This window comes from Lagopus leucura, unplaced genomic scaffold, assembly GCF_019238085.1.
Source record: "Lagopus leucura isolate 7727_CA_CO unplaced genomic scaffold, USGS_WTPT01 Super-Scaffold_100009, whole genome shotgun sequence".
NCBI lineage: Eukaryota > Metazoa > Chordata > Aves > Galliformes > Phasianidae > Lagopus > Lagopus leucura.
This window is the reverse complement of record NW_024962266.1, coordinates 14,365,097-14,381,908: the sequence shown is the minus strand read 5'-3', so window position 1 is coordinate 14,381,908 and position 16,812 is coordinate 14,365,097. Positions and strand designations below refer to the sequence as shown.

At 48.4% G+C, this 16,812-nt stretch overlaps 2 protein-coding genes across 2 annotated transcripts in view; both read left to right on the top strand.

Moving 5' to 3' along the window:
* The window catches only part of LRRC8D (leucine rich repeat containing 8 VRAC subunit D), a 406,725-nt gene that overhangs the window by 319,679 nt on the left and 70,234 nt on the right, over positions 1-16,812 (top strand). The window lies entirely within an intron of this gene.
* LRRC8C (leucine rich repeat containing 8 VRAC subunit C) overlaps positions 2,658-16,812 on the top strand; it is a 70,412-nt gene continuing 56,257 nt past the window's right edge. The window contains exons 1-3 of the mRNA XM_042873607.1: positions 2,658-2,722; positions 12,470-12,611; positions 14,730-16,810. Of these exons, the coding sequence (XP_042729541.1) occupies positions 12,474-12,611; positions 14,730-16,810 (2,219 nt within the window). The 5' untranslated portion in view covers positions 2,658-2,722; positions 12,470-12,473. The remainder of the gene's footprint in view (positions 2,723-12,469; positions 12,612-14,729; positions 16,811-16,812) is intronic.

Genomic DNA, 16,812 nt, shown 5'->3' with positions numbered 1-16,812 from the left:
CCAAATTCTTCCCTGGTGTAATGGTACTGTTTTCATTGTAATCAGAAGTACGGAACGTGGCTCCTCTTTACTTGGGAGCAACAAAAGAGCTCAGGAGATGAAAAATGATTTCATTGTTTACCTTCTGATTAAAGCAGTTTTTAATACATAAAAAATGTTGCGGGATTAGGAAATGACAGCTTAATCTTCACCTTGTTCTGAAGCTTTGCTTCTCCTATCTTGATTCAGCCCATAGCATCCATGCAAGTCATTTTGAAAGTATTCTCAGCACGCTGCTATTGTTTAAACATCTGCTATATCCAAAGTCATGTTTTAAAAACACTGCTGTGACAAGGGGTTAAAATGTAAATCTGGAGAAATGTAAACCAGGGAAAAGATGAGCTGTGACAGAAACTTCAAGCATCTGAGAAGTGCTGGAGCTATCACAGTACGCAGTTCAGACGTGAGTTAAATCAAGTCACAGAAGTAGTTTCTCAGTACTTCGTCTGAAAGCAATTTAGCTTTTCTGTGTTAGCAGATTATGCTGTTTTCAACAGTTGCTGGGAGGAGATGACTGATGGAAAGCATTTCCATTGTGCGTCTGTTTCCAAGAACAGTCCAAGCTCTTGCATTCAAGCTGTGGTTTTCTTGCCCAGCTCAGCTTCAGGAGTGGTTCTGCCAGGCTCCAAGCAGCAATGTCCCTTTGCTCCCAGTTTGAGGGCTGCTCTTGGGACCCAAGGCTCTTAAGCACAGAGTGAGTCTTTGAGTAGGATTTAAAGATTTGGGGTTGTATTCTGGTAGATGCTGTGCTGGTGGTAAGCAATGGCTTCAGGACTGTGCATCTCAACCCTAGGTCCCAGCAAGGAGTTGGCCCTTGGGTGGGTGAGTTCTGGCTGCCCAGTGTCCCCTGCTGCTAACAAAGCAGTGCTGCAGCTGTCTTGCTGTAGCGTAAATACCGCAAGGCAGCACATGGTAGCAAGCAATAACACCTCTGGCAATTTTTCAAATAAGTTGTACTTTTTTTTTTCTTTTTCTTTTTTTTTTTTTTTGTACCATGCTTCTGATTAAGTTCTTGGAGCTGCAGTTGTGTGTTTAATTTCAGGTGTGAGTTGTGGGTTTCCTCCCAACAGCAGCCAACAGAGCAGCGCTGCCCTGAGCCTCTGTCTTCTGGCCATCGTTACCTGGGCACACTGCCTTTCCTGTGAGGTGTTGGGGTTTTGCACAGCCCTCACCACACAGCAGCTACTCCGAACAAAAATAACCCCAAAGTCCGCAACAAGAAAAGTTAACAATGGCAGAATTACTGCCTACCATGCCACCATCATATAAATGAGCAACTGCGAGGGAGCTGAAGGAAAGGCAGCAGTGTGATTAAGGGAACAGGAGGGACTGACTGATGAGGAAAGATTAAATGAGCTCAGCGATGACGGCAGGGTGAGCAGAGAGAAGAAACCATCCAGGCCAGGGAGGGATTCTCTAAGCTGCTGCCAGGAGTTAGGAGTAATGGAAAGAAACTAATAAAATGAATGCTGCAGTCATGGTAACGGCTTCTTTAGCTCAGAAACGAAACCCAGATGGAAACCTTGCTCGTTTGTCCCGTTTTAATCTTCTGACACATCCCCCTTACGTGTGGGGGTAACCGTGACACCGTGTACTGGTGAAACGCTGCAGGAATCTTTCAGGCTGGCGGCTCCGCAGGGACGGAACTGCGCCAGCGGTCGCTCAGCGCTCGGCCTGCTGCGGCCTCGAGGTCCCTGCAAAAAACGCGACGGGGGGGAGGCCCGGCCGAGCCAGGTGGCTCCGTGCTTGGGGCGGGCGACGCGCGAAGCGACAGCTGCTGTGCCGCCCGGCGGATCCGCGCTCCCGAACAGCGCCCTGCGCCCGGTCCGCAGCCCCAGCAGCCGGCGAAGGGAGGGAGGCACACGAAGCAGGAGAAGCCCCCAGCGCTGCGCTCCCCATCCCGGCCCAGGGAGCGCTGTGCGGGCGGGCAGCTGCGGGGCCTCACGTCCTGTTTGTTTCCATTAACTCCCCCCTACGGGGTTTATGTATTTGTGCTTCTCCGTGTTTACATAGCTGTGCCGTCCCTCGGGGATCACGCGGGCTGTCCCCAAGGCCGGGGGCGGCCACAGAGGACGAGTGCCTCCCCTCGGCGCGCTCCGTCCCGTCTCAGTTCCGCCGGAGATGTAAATCTTTCTTGGAAACGTTGGACAGAAGTCCCTTAGAGCACGCTTCTCCTTTCAGCAGCGCTTTTCGGTCTGCGCGTTCTGAATCGCTAGGCTGGAAGTTTGTGTTTCCAATTGTCGCTCTCCGAGGCTCTTTCCTGCGGTTAAGGCGATGCCAGCCGCGGCGCAGCCCTCTCTCCGCAGTCCGCTCGCCGCATCGCGCTTCAGGAAAAGGACGTCCCCCACCCGCGGCAGCTCCCGGCGGCGATGCCGCGGTCCCCGAGGCCTCGGCTGCCGTTACGGGCAGCGGCCCCCGGCTCGGCCCGCGGGGCGGAGCGCCCGGAGCTCCTCCGTCAGCAGAGACCGCTCAGCCCGCGCCCCCGACCCCGCCGCCTGCGTCAGGCGAGAGACGTGGCCCGGCGGCGGCAGCGGGGGGGCGGAGCGCGGTTGCCGGCGGCCTCCCCGCCCCTCCCGGCCCCTCCCGGCCCGGCCCTGCCCGCCGCGCTCGGCCCCGCTCCGCTCCGCGGCATGATCGCGCCGCTGCTCGGCCGCCGCCCGTGAGCCCGCCGAACGCGCAGCAGGTAGGACGGGGCTCGGGCACGGGGCCGCGCGGGGCCCGGCGCTGCGGAGGGGCGGCAGCGGTAAGCCCGCGGCGAGGTACCGCCGGGAGCGGAGCCCCGCGGTGGCCCCGCTTCTCTCCCGGAGGGGCTGCCCCGGTCGGGCGGGGCCCCGACGGTCGGGCGGCCGCGGGGTGCCCGGCAAAGAGCCAGGCGCGGTGCCGCGGAGCTCGCGTTGCTTTATTCCCGCAACCGCCGCGCCGCGGAGAGCCCGGAACGCTCAGCCCGCCGTGCCGTGTCGTGCCGAGCCTCCGGGCTCTCTGTGTGCGCGGTGCCGGGAGCGCGGGGCTGGCCCGGCCTGGATGCAGAGCGGGGCGGGAGGTGCTCCTCGGTGCTCCTCGGTGCTGCTCAGAGCGGTTGGCCCAGAGAAACGGGGGTGATAGAAAGCTGCCGAATGCATCTGCTGCAGTTGCGTTAGGATGGAGGTGTTTAAAGGTGAAGGATTTTACTGCCGGTGCTAAGCGTGTGAGTTGTGGATTGCTTTTTTTCATTTTTTACTTCAGGAGTAAGTACTGCCTTTAAAGAAAGATGTAGTGTTCGTGAGCGGCTGTGTGAGCACGCACGTGTCTGCATTTGCTCCCATGGAGCTCAGTAGGGCTGATGATGCTGTAAAGTAACCCCGAGGAGGCAGAAAGGCGCTCTGCGAGGTGGTGGTAGGGAAAAGGCGCGGCGTGGGAGATGAGGTAGGAATGCCTGCCCGATCCCGATGAGCGGCCGTGCTTCCTCCCACCCCGCGATGTTTCAGAGCTGCTTTTGCTTTTCCTTCTGGCGCGGGCAGTGGCCGCAGGGCAGCGCTCCCCCCGGCCTGTCCTTCCCCGGAAGCCCCGTGTGGCCGCACTGTGGGTTGGGGGCTGAGCGCGGTGTGAGCGGTTCCTCGTCCCAGCCGGCCTGGGCTCCAGGCCCTCGCTGTGCCCAGCCTGCGGTGCAAAGCACCTGTGGTTTCTGAATCATTTCCTTTCTCGTTGCACTCTGAGTTTGCTAAAATGTGTGGCAGCCATGATGCTGTTTTCTTCCAGTCTGGATGCTAACAGGCCCCATTGATGGTTTTAAAGTAATAAAACGTTCCATCTCCTTTTTTTTTTTTTTTTTTTTTAATTATTATTTACCTTTGGAATAAGTTTTTAAAAGGATGGAAAGCCTATAAGCCTAGCGACTACATGTCCAGCTCTGGACGTGGCTGGTGCTGATGCCAGTGAAGAGAAGCACTGGAGGTTCTTGAACTCCTCTCTGGAGCTCTGTGCTGTGGTGCTGGGCTCTGCCTGGAGCTGGATTTTGGTGCCTGCTGGCTGCTCCCCACAGCTCCACTGCCTGCCCAGAGATGCTGCCACGGGAGCGATGTTGCACCAGCCCTGTGCCCAAGCGGCAGCACGGTGCGGCCCCGTGACGGCATAAGCCAAGGAGCAATTCCCGCAATTGTTTGCTGACCTCCGCTTGCACTGATTCAAGTGGCCGCTATTCATTTCCCAGCCCAACTCTTTCAATGCTGCAGGAAGCAGAAAATCTCTGATGGTACTCCAAACAATTCACAACGTCAGGAGCTTGGGTTTAATTGTACAGGTTTTTTTCTCCCTTTGGGAAAACCCAGAGGGAAGTCTCCTCCTGGCTGCCACGGTGCTGTGTGAGGCAGGGAAGGGGTGTGGAAGTGCCTGAAGAGGAAACATTCTACACTCAGAAAAAAAGAGAAGAGTCCCCAAATACTTCCCCAAAAAACCTCATGTAGTAAAGCAAAGAAGCCATTTTCCCTCCAAAATGATTTATCAGAATGTTGAGAAGTGTTGGATTTCACATGTTTAGAATGCCAGAAACTCCTGTCTCACCTCCAAGTAATGTGCTCAGGGATTGTGTGTGACTGGTGTGGTGCAAACTCCAGAGATGGTGCATCTGGGCATAATGGGAGGTGTGCTTCATCTCATGCAGATGTGGCTGTGCCACCTCACCTGCCTGTAGCTGCTGGCTGTGGCATAGGGCCACGTTGTCACCTCCCGGCCCTGCAGTGAAGCAGCGGAGCAGCATGGGGCCCAGCAGCCCCTGGCTCAGCTTCCTGAGTCAGAGCCTCACTTGAGGGGCTCAGCTGGTGCAGAGCAGGACTTGTAACGGCATCATGTGGAGAGTCCTGAGCTTCGATAGGGATGGTTTTTTTCTGTGTTTTTTGACACCATGGAAGTTGTGTTGACTGTTTTCATCTCCCAAAGTGGAGAACTGGGGCCTGGGCTGGCACAGATGATACGGCACAGCTTGCTCCACAGGGCAGTGCTCAGGATGTACTTCTCTCTGTTGAGGTGAACTTTTACATTTCCATTGACTCCCAGACAGGCAGCATCCAGCCTTGTCTACCAGCTTCAAATTCTGGACTAAGTGGTGCCCTGTTGAAAGCAGTGAGACGGGACCTTGCATCTTCCTTCAATGGCAACAGCACATCATTGATTTTGTAAGGGTTGGAATCTAAAACCCAGCAAGGTAGCAATAAGGCTGCGAACCTCTGAGAACACTTCCAATTTCATTTGCTCACTCCTGGAGCTGAGATGGGAGCTTGGATTGCACACTTGCCCTGGGCCATGCAGCGGAGCACAGCGCAAGCCTGGCCCTGCCCTGCAGTGGGGCAAGGTACTGAGACACATGTGCTTTGTGTCACCCTGTGGCAATGGCTCAGGAGCAGGGGCTGCTGTAAGGAAGCAGTTTCGGTATTCAGAGAGCACTGTCTGAAGCTTACAGAGCAGGCTGGGTGTTTACATGCAATATTGTCAGAAAAAATCTTTGTAAAATGTAATGTGACTAAAAAGAGTATTTGCTCCTTGCCATCGTTTACCTATGACAGTGTGATCTGACAGATACACACCTGCTATGACATGGCCAGAGCGCCATGCAATGACTTTGCTGTTGATGAACTCAGCCTTCCTGCTCTGTGGAACAGCCATGGCCTTTCTGATGGAGCAAGCTTTGAGCTCTTCCATCTTCAGCAGGCCACGGCTGGATGTGGAGCTGAAAACATCTGACCAATTTAGCAGATAGCTCTGGTTTTCCAAATCTCTGAGGTTTATAATCTTTAAAAGCCTTCCTGCATGAGTAGAAATTCAGGTTCTGTAGCAGTTCGTGCTTATCTCTGAGCGCATGTAGATTGTATCCACTTCATGTGCTGGAATTTCTGTGCGTTAGGCTTTTCATTTTTTCAGGATCGCAGATAAGACTATGAGCTATATTTTCATTGTTGGGGATTTTTGTCACAAAAGATGGTTTGGGGGCAGGAAAACACATCAGCAGTGTGTCAGGCTGAGAATATTCACGTGTTTATTAGGGCGTTCGGGGATTCGTTTTTTATGAGACCGTTGCAGAGTTTAGAAAGCTCTCTTGTGCAGCATGCGAGCAGAAGCAGAAAAGGTCCTTTATGTGAAGGAGCCTCACAAATCACGAAAGCTGCATTTCTTTAATGTTTTTGGCTCAATCACTGCATAAAAAGTTTTTAACTAACTTTTCAGCTGGTTGAGCTGCTTAGGCTCAGAATGGAGCCTTTGTGCTTCCTGTCCTAATTAGGAATTAATTTTTAATTATATCAGCTGAACACTTTTTATGATGAGTGCTTGTGTTAGCCTGGAGTCCCTCACTATTCCTTTGGCAATGGCTGGTACTAGTTCATGTAATATTATCTGTCCTACAGTTTTGTTCCTGTCTTTGCTATCTATCTGAGTATCAAAGTGTTTTGGATAGGCTGGTGTAACTTTGATTCAAGCTTGATCTGCTTTGCTTTACTCGATCATTTGGACCTATTTCTGCAGTACTAGAATAGCACTTTCTGGGTAGTTTCTTGCTTGTGATAGAGCTTGCTGTTAAAGGTTAGCAGTCACATTAAGAATATTTTGCAGCTCTGGAAAGAGAGCCCTCAGCTGGAGTGACAGCTCTGATAAACTTGGGTCATGATTCCTAAACTTGAAAGGTGGGGAGTGGTGCTTCTGCAGTAGTCTTTGACATGGAATGTGTAGTGTTCACTTTGCTTTGAATTTGGACTAATAGTTCAGCAAGGCCAAATCTCCGTGCAGTGCTATCATAGAATGCTGTGGTACAATAGAGCTCCTATTGATTTCGTGCAGATCTTATCTGGCAAAATCTGGCCCTGGACACTTTTTTGTCTTCAGCCCAGCTAAGTGGAAGTCAAAGAGCTGCTGACAATAGGAAGTATTTTTGGTGTGGAACGCATGAAAAAGGACTGTGGCTCAATTAAAACAAACAACAAGGTTATTGTTTGGGATGCCGCCATCAAGGCGGCACTTACTGGATGCGTAGGTGGAAATTGCAGCATATACTTTTGACATGCAGTTCATTACAGTCACTTCCTCGTTATGTTCATCTCTCGCATCTCTGAGCTCAGGGCTGGGAGCGGCTCTGGGCACTGCAGCAGAGCCGGTAGGTCGCTGCTGGCTGCAGGGGCACCAGGCTGCAGCTGTTGGCATGGGGTCCCGTGGGCTGGCTGGGCTTTAGTCACTGCCTGCACTGTGTCTGAATGCAGCTCTGGTTGCATCCGGCATCAAGTTGGCTTCAATGGCTCTGAAGGGGAGTTTTGGCTTGCTGTCAATTCAAACTCAATCATTTGCAGAGAATCAGAAAAAAGTGGTATTATGACCTCGTAGCACTATTTGCTCCTATCCCCCACCACAAGTGGTGAGGGAAGCGGGCACCTTCCTATTGCAGATGGGCTCCTGAGGCAGGGCCATGCAGAGAACCCTTGGCCGAGTCCTGGAAGCCCTGACTCATGCCTGTCCATGCTTCTGGACACATTTCCTTGCTGCCCCGAGAAGATAAATTTCAAGTAGCTTGTTTGACAATACCTTAAACACATGTCTTTTAAGAATGACTTGTTTGTATGCAAATGGATTGGTTTTAATGACTGTCCAGTTCCTCAATGTGGGCTTTATGTTTGAGCAACAGCATCGTTTGTTTGTATTTCTGCCAAATGATGGTGTTTCTTACTTGTGGAAACTTCTGCTATGATCATCAGAATACAGGGTAGCCCGTGTTTGAAGTGGCAATGTGCAAGGCCTTTCTGCTGTGTTTCCAAAAAGCCAGCTTTTAAAGTCATTTTCCCAACAAGAAAAAATGACAGGTTTTGTTTAATTTTTCCAGAAGCACCAATAGCTGTAGAGTCTAGTGGGGGAAACTGTCCTCCTGCAGTGCCTCCTATGTAGGGAGTGGCTGCTAGTAGAGATACTGCTGTGTGCTACATGGGATCAGACCAAATGATGGACACTTCGGTCAGTGCAAACATACAGCAAAGTAATTGCCAACAGCAAATGTCGGGGAGTTCAGACACCATTCCACTGCACGTACCATGTGTGTGAGAACTCAGATAAGGGTGTAGTGTCAAACCCTTAGGATTTAGGAGTTGCTAATTCCAGCCCTGAACATTTCATTTCCCTCTTAGTCTTGTCTGTTTTCCAGCCTGGAAACCCCTCCCAATTAGATGATGAAACAGGGCAAGTTTATCTGCAGTGCAGGGAGCTCTGGGCACATGCTGGAATCGAGGCTTAGCCCTTGTAGTGGACATGTGCAAAGCCATGGTTTCCAAGTATTATGAATTAAAATTAGCCAGCTGTGGGCAGCTATTTACAGTGCAGTAAGAAATGCTTCACCCGTGCCTTGCTAGCCAAATTTGGGGGCTCAGCAAGGCACTGTCACCAAGTCTAAGACATGAACTCCTTGCTTTGTGTAGTTGCTGCAGCCTCTGTTAAGTGTACACTGTGCTCTCTTCCTTTAATGAAGATGAATATGCTATAAATCATGTATGGGAACTAGCCCAGAAACCTACTTGCAGCTGTATTCCCAAAAGGCATTTCATAATTTATTCTAACACATGAAGTATGTTTAAATCAGCAAGGAGAGCTGGGTTAGCCCAGCCCAATGCTTTCTCCTGTTGATAGATCTCTTATGTGCAGGGCTGTACAGTCTCAGTTGCAAGTTCTTCAGTCTCACCCTGCCCTTTCCACCCAGCACAGTGCTGCCAGGGCTTGAGACTGGCTCCAGGGCTTGGTGGTGTGTGGTTCGCCTTCTGAGGGACTAAAATGTGTCCCAGTGGTGAATAACTGAAATGTCTTTTCTGGTTGGCGTAAGAGATCTCACCAACTTCTTGTGCTTTCCAGTTTGAAGTTTCACTTTTTCTGCAACCTTACCTCTCTCCTACCGCAGTGCTTCTCCTCCTTTCTCCCTCTGTTCTGTTATTTGTGCCCTCCCCCTACTGAACAAATAAATTCTTGCTATTAATTGCCAGTCCAGCACCCAGGGACCCTGTTTCTGGTGCAAGGCTGTGGATGTTAACCTGAAACAACTGATGGATGATGGCAAGTTCCTTCAGTGCATGGCAATGTAGCTGAGTAACTGCTGGAAGAGTAAGGTAGCAGAGGGCCTGAGTTCTTGAGACAAACACCTGTAGCCTGAAACCTGAAACCACAACGTTTCCAAACCACAGTCACCCATGTACAGAGCAGTGACTGGCCATGCTGCCACCTTTCTGCTGCACAGCTGTGCCTGGTGTAGGCCCATCTTTGGGCCTCTCTGTGCAAGGACATGGTCTGCTGGGCTGGCGATGTCAAGTGCTGCCTGCCAGGAGGTGTCTTTCCCTTCAGGGTTGGGCCAATCACCAGCCTGGGGACAGCAGGTAATGGTCCTTGGCCAACACGCTGTGTCATACTGGGCTCTTGGTACTGAGCTGGTGCTGGCAGACCTACAGAAGGAGATGGAATGAAGGCAGGGACTTCAGTTCTCTCTGTTTCACTACATGTGCCTTTTTCAGTCACCATACCTGACAGAAGCCATGCCTCTGGAGCTTTGAGTGCAGGCTGCAGCCAGCACCAGCATTTGCCGTTGTGTTCAGCAGCACAGTCCTTTCAGCTGGTGGTGGGAGTGCATCCGTTCAGAGGTATGCTGTCTAAAACGAGTTAAGCTGCTCCAAAAGAATCTGCTTAAAAATAGCAACAGTCACTTAGCAGTGCTAGAGCGTGGGGCCCGGAAGCTGTGAGGGGCCAAGAGCACGTTTATTCAGGGTCATATCAGAGATGCACACCCCTGAGTGCTACGGGCTCTGTGAGTGTAATGATGCGGTGTCTCCCCGAGGTGCTCTGAGGCAGCCCAGGGAGGGAGAGCTCCGGCTTGCTGTGGGTTGCCCCATCAGCTCCTGCCCACCCAGCCCCTGCACAGTGGCTGCAGTCCATGTGCACAAGGCCCTTCCTGCTGCTGTGCCCACCCTGCTCCCAGTGCTGCCACACTAGGCAGCTGATGAGTTAATTTCCTTTGCGTTCTGTGCTGTGTGTCCCTGCCTCCTCCCTGCATTTCCCCTGATGAAACCCAATTGCTCGGGAGGTGCTCTGCTGGATGGCCGTTTTGGAGTCATCCTCTGATTTAATCTCTTGTTTATTAAGGCTAATTTGTGTCCAGTACTTTCCTTTCTCACTCGGACGTACTTATTCTCCTTATTCTCCTCAGCTATTTCAGGTCACATCAAGTCATCGTGCTGTGCTGCTCATTGCCCATGCATCAGCTGATGGCTCCGGTTAGATTTCTGCAGCACTAACTATCTGATATTTGGCTGGAAACTCTTCCTGTTTACATCAGTGAAGAGTTTGGATCTGACTGGGTTTTTTGTGGTTTTGGCTTTTTTTTTTTTTTTTTTTTTTTTTGGTTCTTTTCCACATCCCTTCTAGCAGTAACTGTATTTGCTTATTATCTTCAAGTGTTTGCACATCCCTTCAGGGTACTGTATTTGACCCTAATTTTCCTTTGCAGTGGAGATCAGGTATTCCTTGCACATCTTCCTGGATTATAGCATTCTATCTTATTATTACATATTCATTTTTCTTCATTGACGCTTCTTTATTTTCTGGAAGTAAAGATCATCACCAAAAAATGACTAATCACCATGTTGCTGTCCACCTGTCTCTTCCCTGCAGTACTGCAGAACAAGGCAGTACAGCTCTTTGACGCAATTCCTTTTTGACTTCCTTCTGGTAGCAGAACACCAGGTGGTTTATCTCATGGGCAGTTTTCTTTTCTGTAGAGATGGAGGGCTGTTGGAAATACAAGAGAGAAAAAACAGTAAATTCTGATTTTAATCAGCAATCAGTCCAGTGTTTAGAACTCAACATTTCCTACGGTGGCTTAGAAGGATATTTGATGCAAGTCATATTCCGTGTCTCAGGTGCCATGTATTTTGCCATTAAGTAGCATTTTGAATGTGAGTGAACTGAAGTAAGTTGTGCTCTGTGGCAGTCCTGGCAAGCCCAGGCTCCTGTGTACCTTTCCAGCATTTTCCCTTTATTGCTGCTGCAGCAAAAGAAGCATTTCTCTGGAGAATCTTTAAGAAGTTATCCTACTTCTTCATGTTGATCTTCACTTAACATTTCTTGTGAATGTCTCTTTTTCTCAAGTTAAAAACGTAGCCTGTCACTACTGGTAAGTTTACTTACCATGATTACGTGCAGCAGTAATGCCATTGTTGAGTAGCAGCTTTGTCCTTTTTTTAACAATATAAGTGGCAAAGAGGTTCTGGTGGGGGACTGCAGAGCTCCTGGTAGGTGGACTTGGGTAGGTGGGCTGTGCACGCGGCTCCGCGCTTGGACCATGGTGGTGGCTAGCAGCGTGTGTGCTGTGCTAATGAGGAGCTGCACTATGCAAGCAGCAACCGCTGAAGGGGACAAGGGATCACAGCAGCTTGTGTTTGCACTGCCAGAATCTCCTTCATCTAAATTCCACACACATCGCTTACAAGAAATAAAGCAATCCTATAGCACAACAAAAACCCCTAAAACTACAAATGAAATCTATCAAGCGTAGAGGCCATGCTGCATGGTGCATCCTGAGGACCGCCCCTGGGAGAGCTGGGCACCTGAACCATGTTGGTGGGTTCCACTGTTCGGCTGAATCAGGAGTGTGAGCTCTTAAAATGTGGCAGTGATAGGTGGTGACTGTGGTGAGCATTTACGGTATTAGTCAAAGGGCACTTCTCATTAATTGTCCTTGGGAGTATTTTTGTTACATTCCCATGTGGATTTATCTTTCCATCATAACTTACTGGGGAGTTTCAGTGCTGGTTTGATCTCAAGGATGCATTACACAACACGCTGTAGGCTTTCGTATCAGCGTCTCTGCCCGTGCATGCTTGTCTGGTGGCTGATTTTTCAGAGGAGTTGGTGACGTCAGCCAGACATCTGAGGTGAAGATAAAGCCCTTGATCTGCCCATAGCACCCGCAGTTCTGGTTAGCTGAAGCGCTCTAGCAACTTGCACTCAAAATATAGTAGGTTTAAAACCGCGGTGAGTATGCGCACAAATATTCCAGCACATCTCAGAAACCACTATGAATGGCAACAGAGGTGAACAAAACACAATAGCTAAAAAGGCCTGTGAAACGTGAGCACAGGGTAAGGCTGTAGCCAGGCATCTGAGATCACAGCCAGTGTAGAGCTGGAGGGACGCAGAGGCCGCGTCAACCCTCTGGTGGGGGTGGGAGGCTGTATGGGACTAGTTTGTCTCCCTGCACACACAGGGCCTCAGTGCCGCCATGGGACACATTGAGATGGGTGTCAGAAGGACCAGGTCGGAGGCAGCCAGGGACCTGCTGCCACATCACGTCCTGGATGGATTTCAAACCTTGCAGAAGGACTTTCTTGCTATCTCATGTGGACGGGGAGTGCTGGCTGTGGGAGGCTGAGCTCTGGCCTTGCTCTTTTTCCAGGAGGATGATTCCCGTGACCGAGTTTCGCCAGTTCTCAGAGCAGCAGCCGGCATTCAGGGTGCTGAAGCCCTGGTGGGATGTGTTCACAGACTATCTCTCTGTGGCCATGCTGATGATCGGCGTGTTTGGGTGCACACTGCAGGTAAATCGGCTGGGGCAGGGGTGGGCGGTTCTTGCAGAAGTGTTGGGAGAGCGGTGATGCCATGGGTTGTTAATCACTTGAATTTGCAGTGAACAAAGCAAAATTTGCAGCCCCCAGGATTAAAGCTGTTTAGGCAGAACATCAAATAGCACAGCCAGATTTTCCACAGCTGCAAATCAGTAGAGCTGTGCTAGGGTCAGTGAAGTGGTGCCAGCTTAGATAAGAACTGTTGGTTTGGCTTGTGCCTGGATGCCTGTTTTCACCACAATTTGGCATAACAAAACAGATGATCAAATTAAGTTCTTACACATTATCCCATTTTTGCTTAGGAGCTTGAAAAAATGCAATTCTGTAATTTCTGTTTTTTCTTTATTTGGCAAACATTAATACTTTTTGCTTTTATGTTTCAAAGTGATTTGAAATGGATGTGCTTATTTTATTAATGCCACCCACAACTAATATAATGCTTCCTCCATTCCAAAGCAGCTCCGAACATGCTTACATGTAAACAATTGACATTACTGTCACTCACTGTAGTCAAATTTTGCTTAAGAGCCAAAAGCTGAAGAGAGATGGAAAATACTGTCTGGGATGGACTCCACACAAGCAGTTACAGTACTAGCTCAGACATGGGTCTCTCAGTTTTTGCCATGACTCAGAAATGGAGCTCTCATACTGATAGAGCTCCTGTTTCAGGAAGGTTTTGCTCACGTATGTGGCATAAGATTTTCACATATTATGTCCCAAATTTAATGTGGAATCTAGTGTGGTTTTACCTGGATTCACCATTTCAGATATTTTCACTGAAGAACATACAGTGTCCATGTTTAAAAACCTCTCCTATACAGTGCTGTTTTTTTCCATCAACAGCAAAGTGTTTGTTTAAGCACATGATGTAAAACTTCTTGGTTTTAAATATATCTGCTTGATTGGATGAAGCCCACTGGAAAACACTGTGAGGAAACGCTTCAAACTTATTCCAGCTTATTACCAGAGGCATGAATCCAGGGTGTAAGTAATGGTGTATATCAGAATAACATTTACAGGCAAAGATTAACAGTAAGAGTTTCTGAAGTGTCGACAGTCACTGTTAGAAACATGTAGTCTCGTCTCCCTGCACCGGGGCAGATTGTCAAGGAGGATCTGTTTTGGAAGCTCTTGCTGCATACTCTCTCTATTCATAGTGCTTTCAGCAACCACCATGTCAAAGGGTACATCCACAATACAGAAGAAGGCACGTTCTTAGTTCAGGATGATCCCAGTTAATCATTCAGGGCAAATGACAGGGCTCCTTGGTTTGTCACATGGATTCATATTTTAAGTTCAGACCTCTGGGGACTGTGGCAAGTAACTCAGGCTTATCCCAAATTAAACCAAAGGTGATTGGTCCCTTAAGGCAGTCTCACCTGACTGCCAATGTAGATGGACAGCCTAAATTAAGGAAGTTGCTCTTTTTTGTGTTACAGACGGACTCAGGAGCAGAAGTACTTTATTCCCACTGGAGTGTCATAGAAGAACTCTATATGAGACGCTGAATAAAGCAGTGCCCATGTGCACATGTATAAAACACAACTCTAAGTATCCCTACCTGGCCTTACTAAGACTGAAGATAAAGAATGTCCCAGCACAGATGTGCTCATGTTGACTCTTTGTCAGCCATTTTGGATGTGATAGACATCACTGTTTGAGTGTAAAGTCACACAGATGCAGTCACACTGCTTTCAAGCCTAAGCTGTATGAATACCATGTTGCACTTTGCTAGGGTGACTATACCCAGCAAGAACAGTCTGTCTCTGGAGAGAGCAGTGCAAGAGATCCCTGGTCTTTTGTGAAAACATTACTCATGTTTTTCCTTTTCCTGGTTTATCTCAGTGCCCCCTTATCCAAATAATGGAAAGCTAACCATCAATGAAAAGGGGTGACCTAGTTCTTGGCATATAGAACAAGTATCTTGTTGGGACTGATAATAGTAGTAGTCATCTCACAGACTGTGGGACTAAGAGCTAGGCTATGGGGTGGAATGCCTGACAGCTGGAGGAACTCCAGGGGCAGTTACCCAGTCATACTGCCATCATTGTTTGTACATCAGTTTAAAAGATATCTTTTTGTGTGTTTCAGGTCATGCAAGACAAGATAATATGCCTTCCAAAGCGAGTCCAGCCTTGCCAGAACCAATCTAATACTTCAGTCGTAATTAGCACAATCCCAGATACAACCCCTCTTCCTCCACCCAAGCCATCAACCCCTCCAGCTACAGTTGAAATGAAAGGACTGAAGACTGATTTGGACCTTCAGCAGTACAGCTTTATTAATCAGGTGTGCTACGAACGTGCCCTGCACTGGTATGCCAAGTACTTCCCTTACCTTGTCCTTATACACACGCTGGTCTTCATGCTGTGTAGTAACTTTTGGTTCAAATTCCCTGGATCGAGCTCCAAAATTGAACACTTCATTTCAATACTTGGGAAATGTTTTGATTCTCCGTGGACAACAAGGGCCTTATCTGAAGTGTCAGGAGAAGACTCTGAAGAAAAAGATAACAGGAAAAACAACATAAACAAATCTAATACTACCCAACCAAGCACTGAAGGCACTTTGGTCAAGACACAGTCTTTAAAATCAATCCCTGAGAAGCTGGTTGTGGATAAGGGAACACATGGAGCACTGGACAAGAAAGAAGGTGAACAGGCCAAAGCACTGTTCGAAAAGGTGAAGAAATTTAGACTGCATGTTGAGGAGGGGGACATACTCTATGTCATGTATGTTCGCCAGACTGTACTTAAGGTAATTAAATTCCTTATTATCATTGCTTACAACACAGCACTTGTCTCAGAAGTTAATTTTACAGTCGTCTGTAATGTTGATATAGAAGACATGACAGGATACAAGAATTTTTGCTGTAATCACACAATGGCACATCTATTCTCTAAACTGTCATACTGCTACCTGTGCTTTGTAAGCATCTATGGCCTCACATGCCTTTATACTCTATACTGGCTGTTCTATCGCTCACTGAAAGAGTATTCCTTTGAATATGTCCGGCAGGAGACAGGAATTGATGATATCCCAGATGTCAAGAATGACTTTGCTTTTATGCTTCATATGATAGATCAGTATGACCCTCTCTATTCGAAGAGGTTTGCTGTCTTTCTGTCTGAAGTCAGTGAAAATAAGCTGAAACAGCTGAACTTAAACAATGAGTGGACTGCAGATAAGCTAAGACAGAGGCTACAAATGAACTCCCATAGCCATTTGGAGCTACAGCTTTTCATGCTCTCTGGGCTACCTGACACGGTGTTTGAAATTACTGAGCTGCAGTCTTTAAAACTTGAAATCATTAATAACGTAATGATACCAGCAACCATTGCACAGTTGGACAATCTCCAGGAGCTGTCACTGCACCAGTGTTCTGTTAAGATCCACAGCGCTGCCTTGGCCTTTCTGAAGGAGAATCTCAAGATCCTGAGTGTGAAATTTGACGACATCAGAGAACTTCCGCACTGGATGTATGGCCTCAGAAATCTGGAAGAACTCTACTTAATTGGCTCCTTAAGTCATGATATTTCCAAAAACATTACATTGGAATCTTTTCGGGAACTTAAAAGCCTTAAAGTTCTTTACATAAAGAGTAATTTGTCAAAAATCCCACAATCTGCAGTCGATGTTTCAAGTCACCTGCAAAAATTGTGCATCCATAACGACGGCACTAAGCTAGTGATGCTCAACAACCTGAAGAAGATGGTCAACTTGACACAGCTGGAACTGGTTCACTGTGATTTAGAGCGCATACCTCACGCAGTCTTTAGCCTTCTCAGTCTTCAGGAGTTGGATTTAAAGGAAAACAACCTCAAATCCATTGAAGAAATAGTAAGTTTTCAACATCTGAGAAAACTGACAATCCTAAAACTGTGGTACAACAGTATAACATACATCCCAGAGCACATAAAGAAACTCACTAGTCTCGAACGGCTTTCCTTCAGCCATAACAAAATAGAGGTTCTTCCATCCCACCTGTTCCTATGCAACAAAATCAGATATTTGGATTTGTCTTACAATGACATTCGCTTTATTCCCCCTGAAATAGGAGTTCTGCAGAGTTTACAGTACTTTTCTATTACTTGCAACAAAGTGGAGAGTGTGCCAGATGAACTATACTTTTGCAAAAAACTTAAGACTCTGAAAATTGGGAAAAATAATTTGT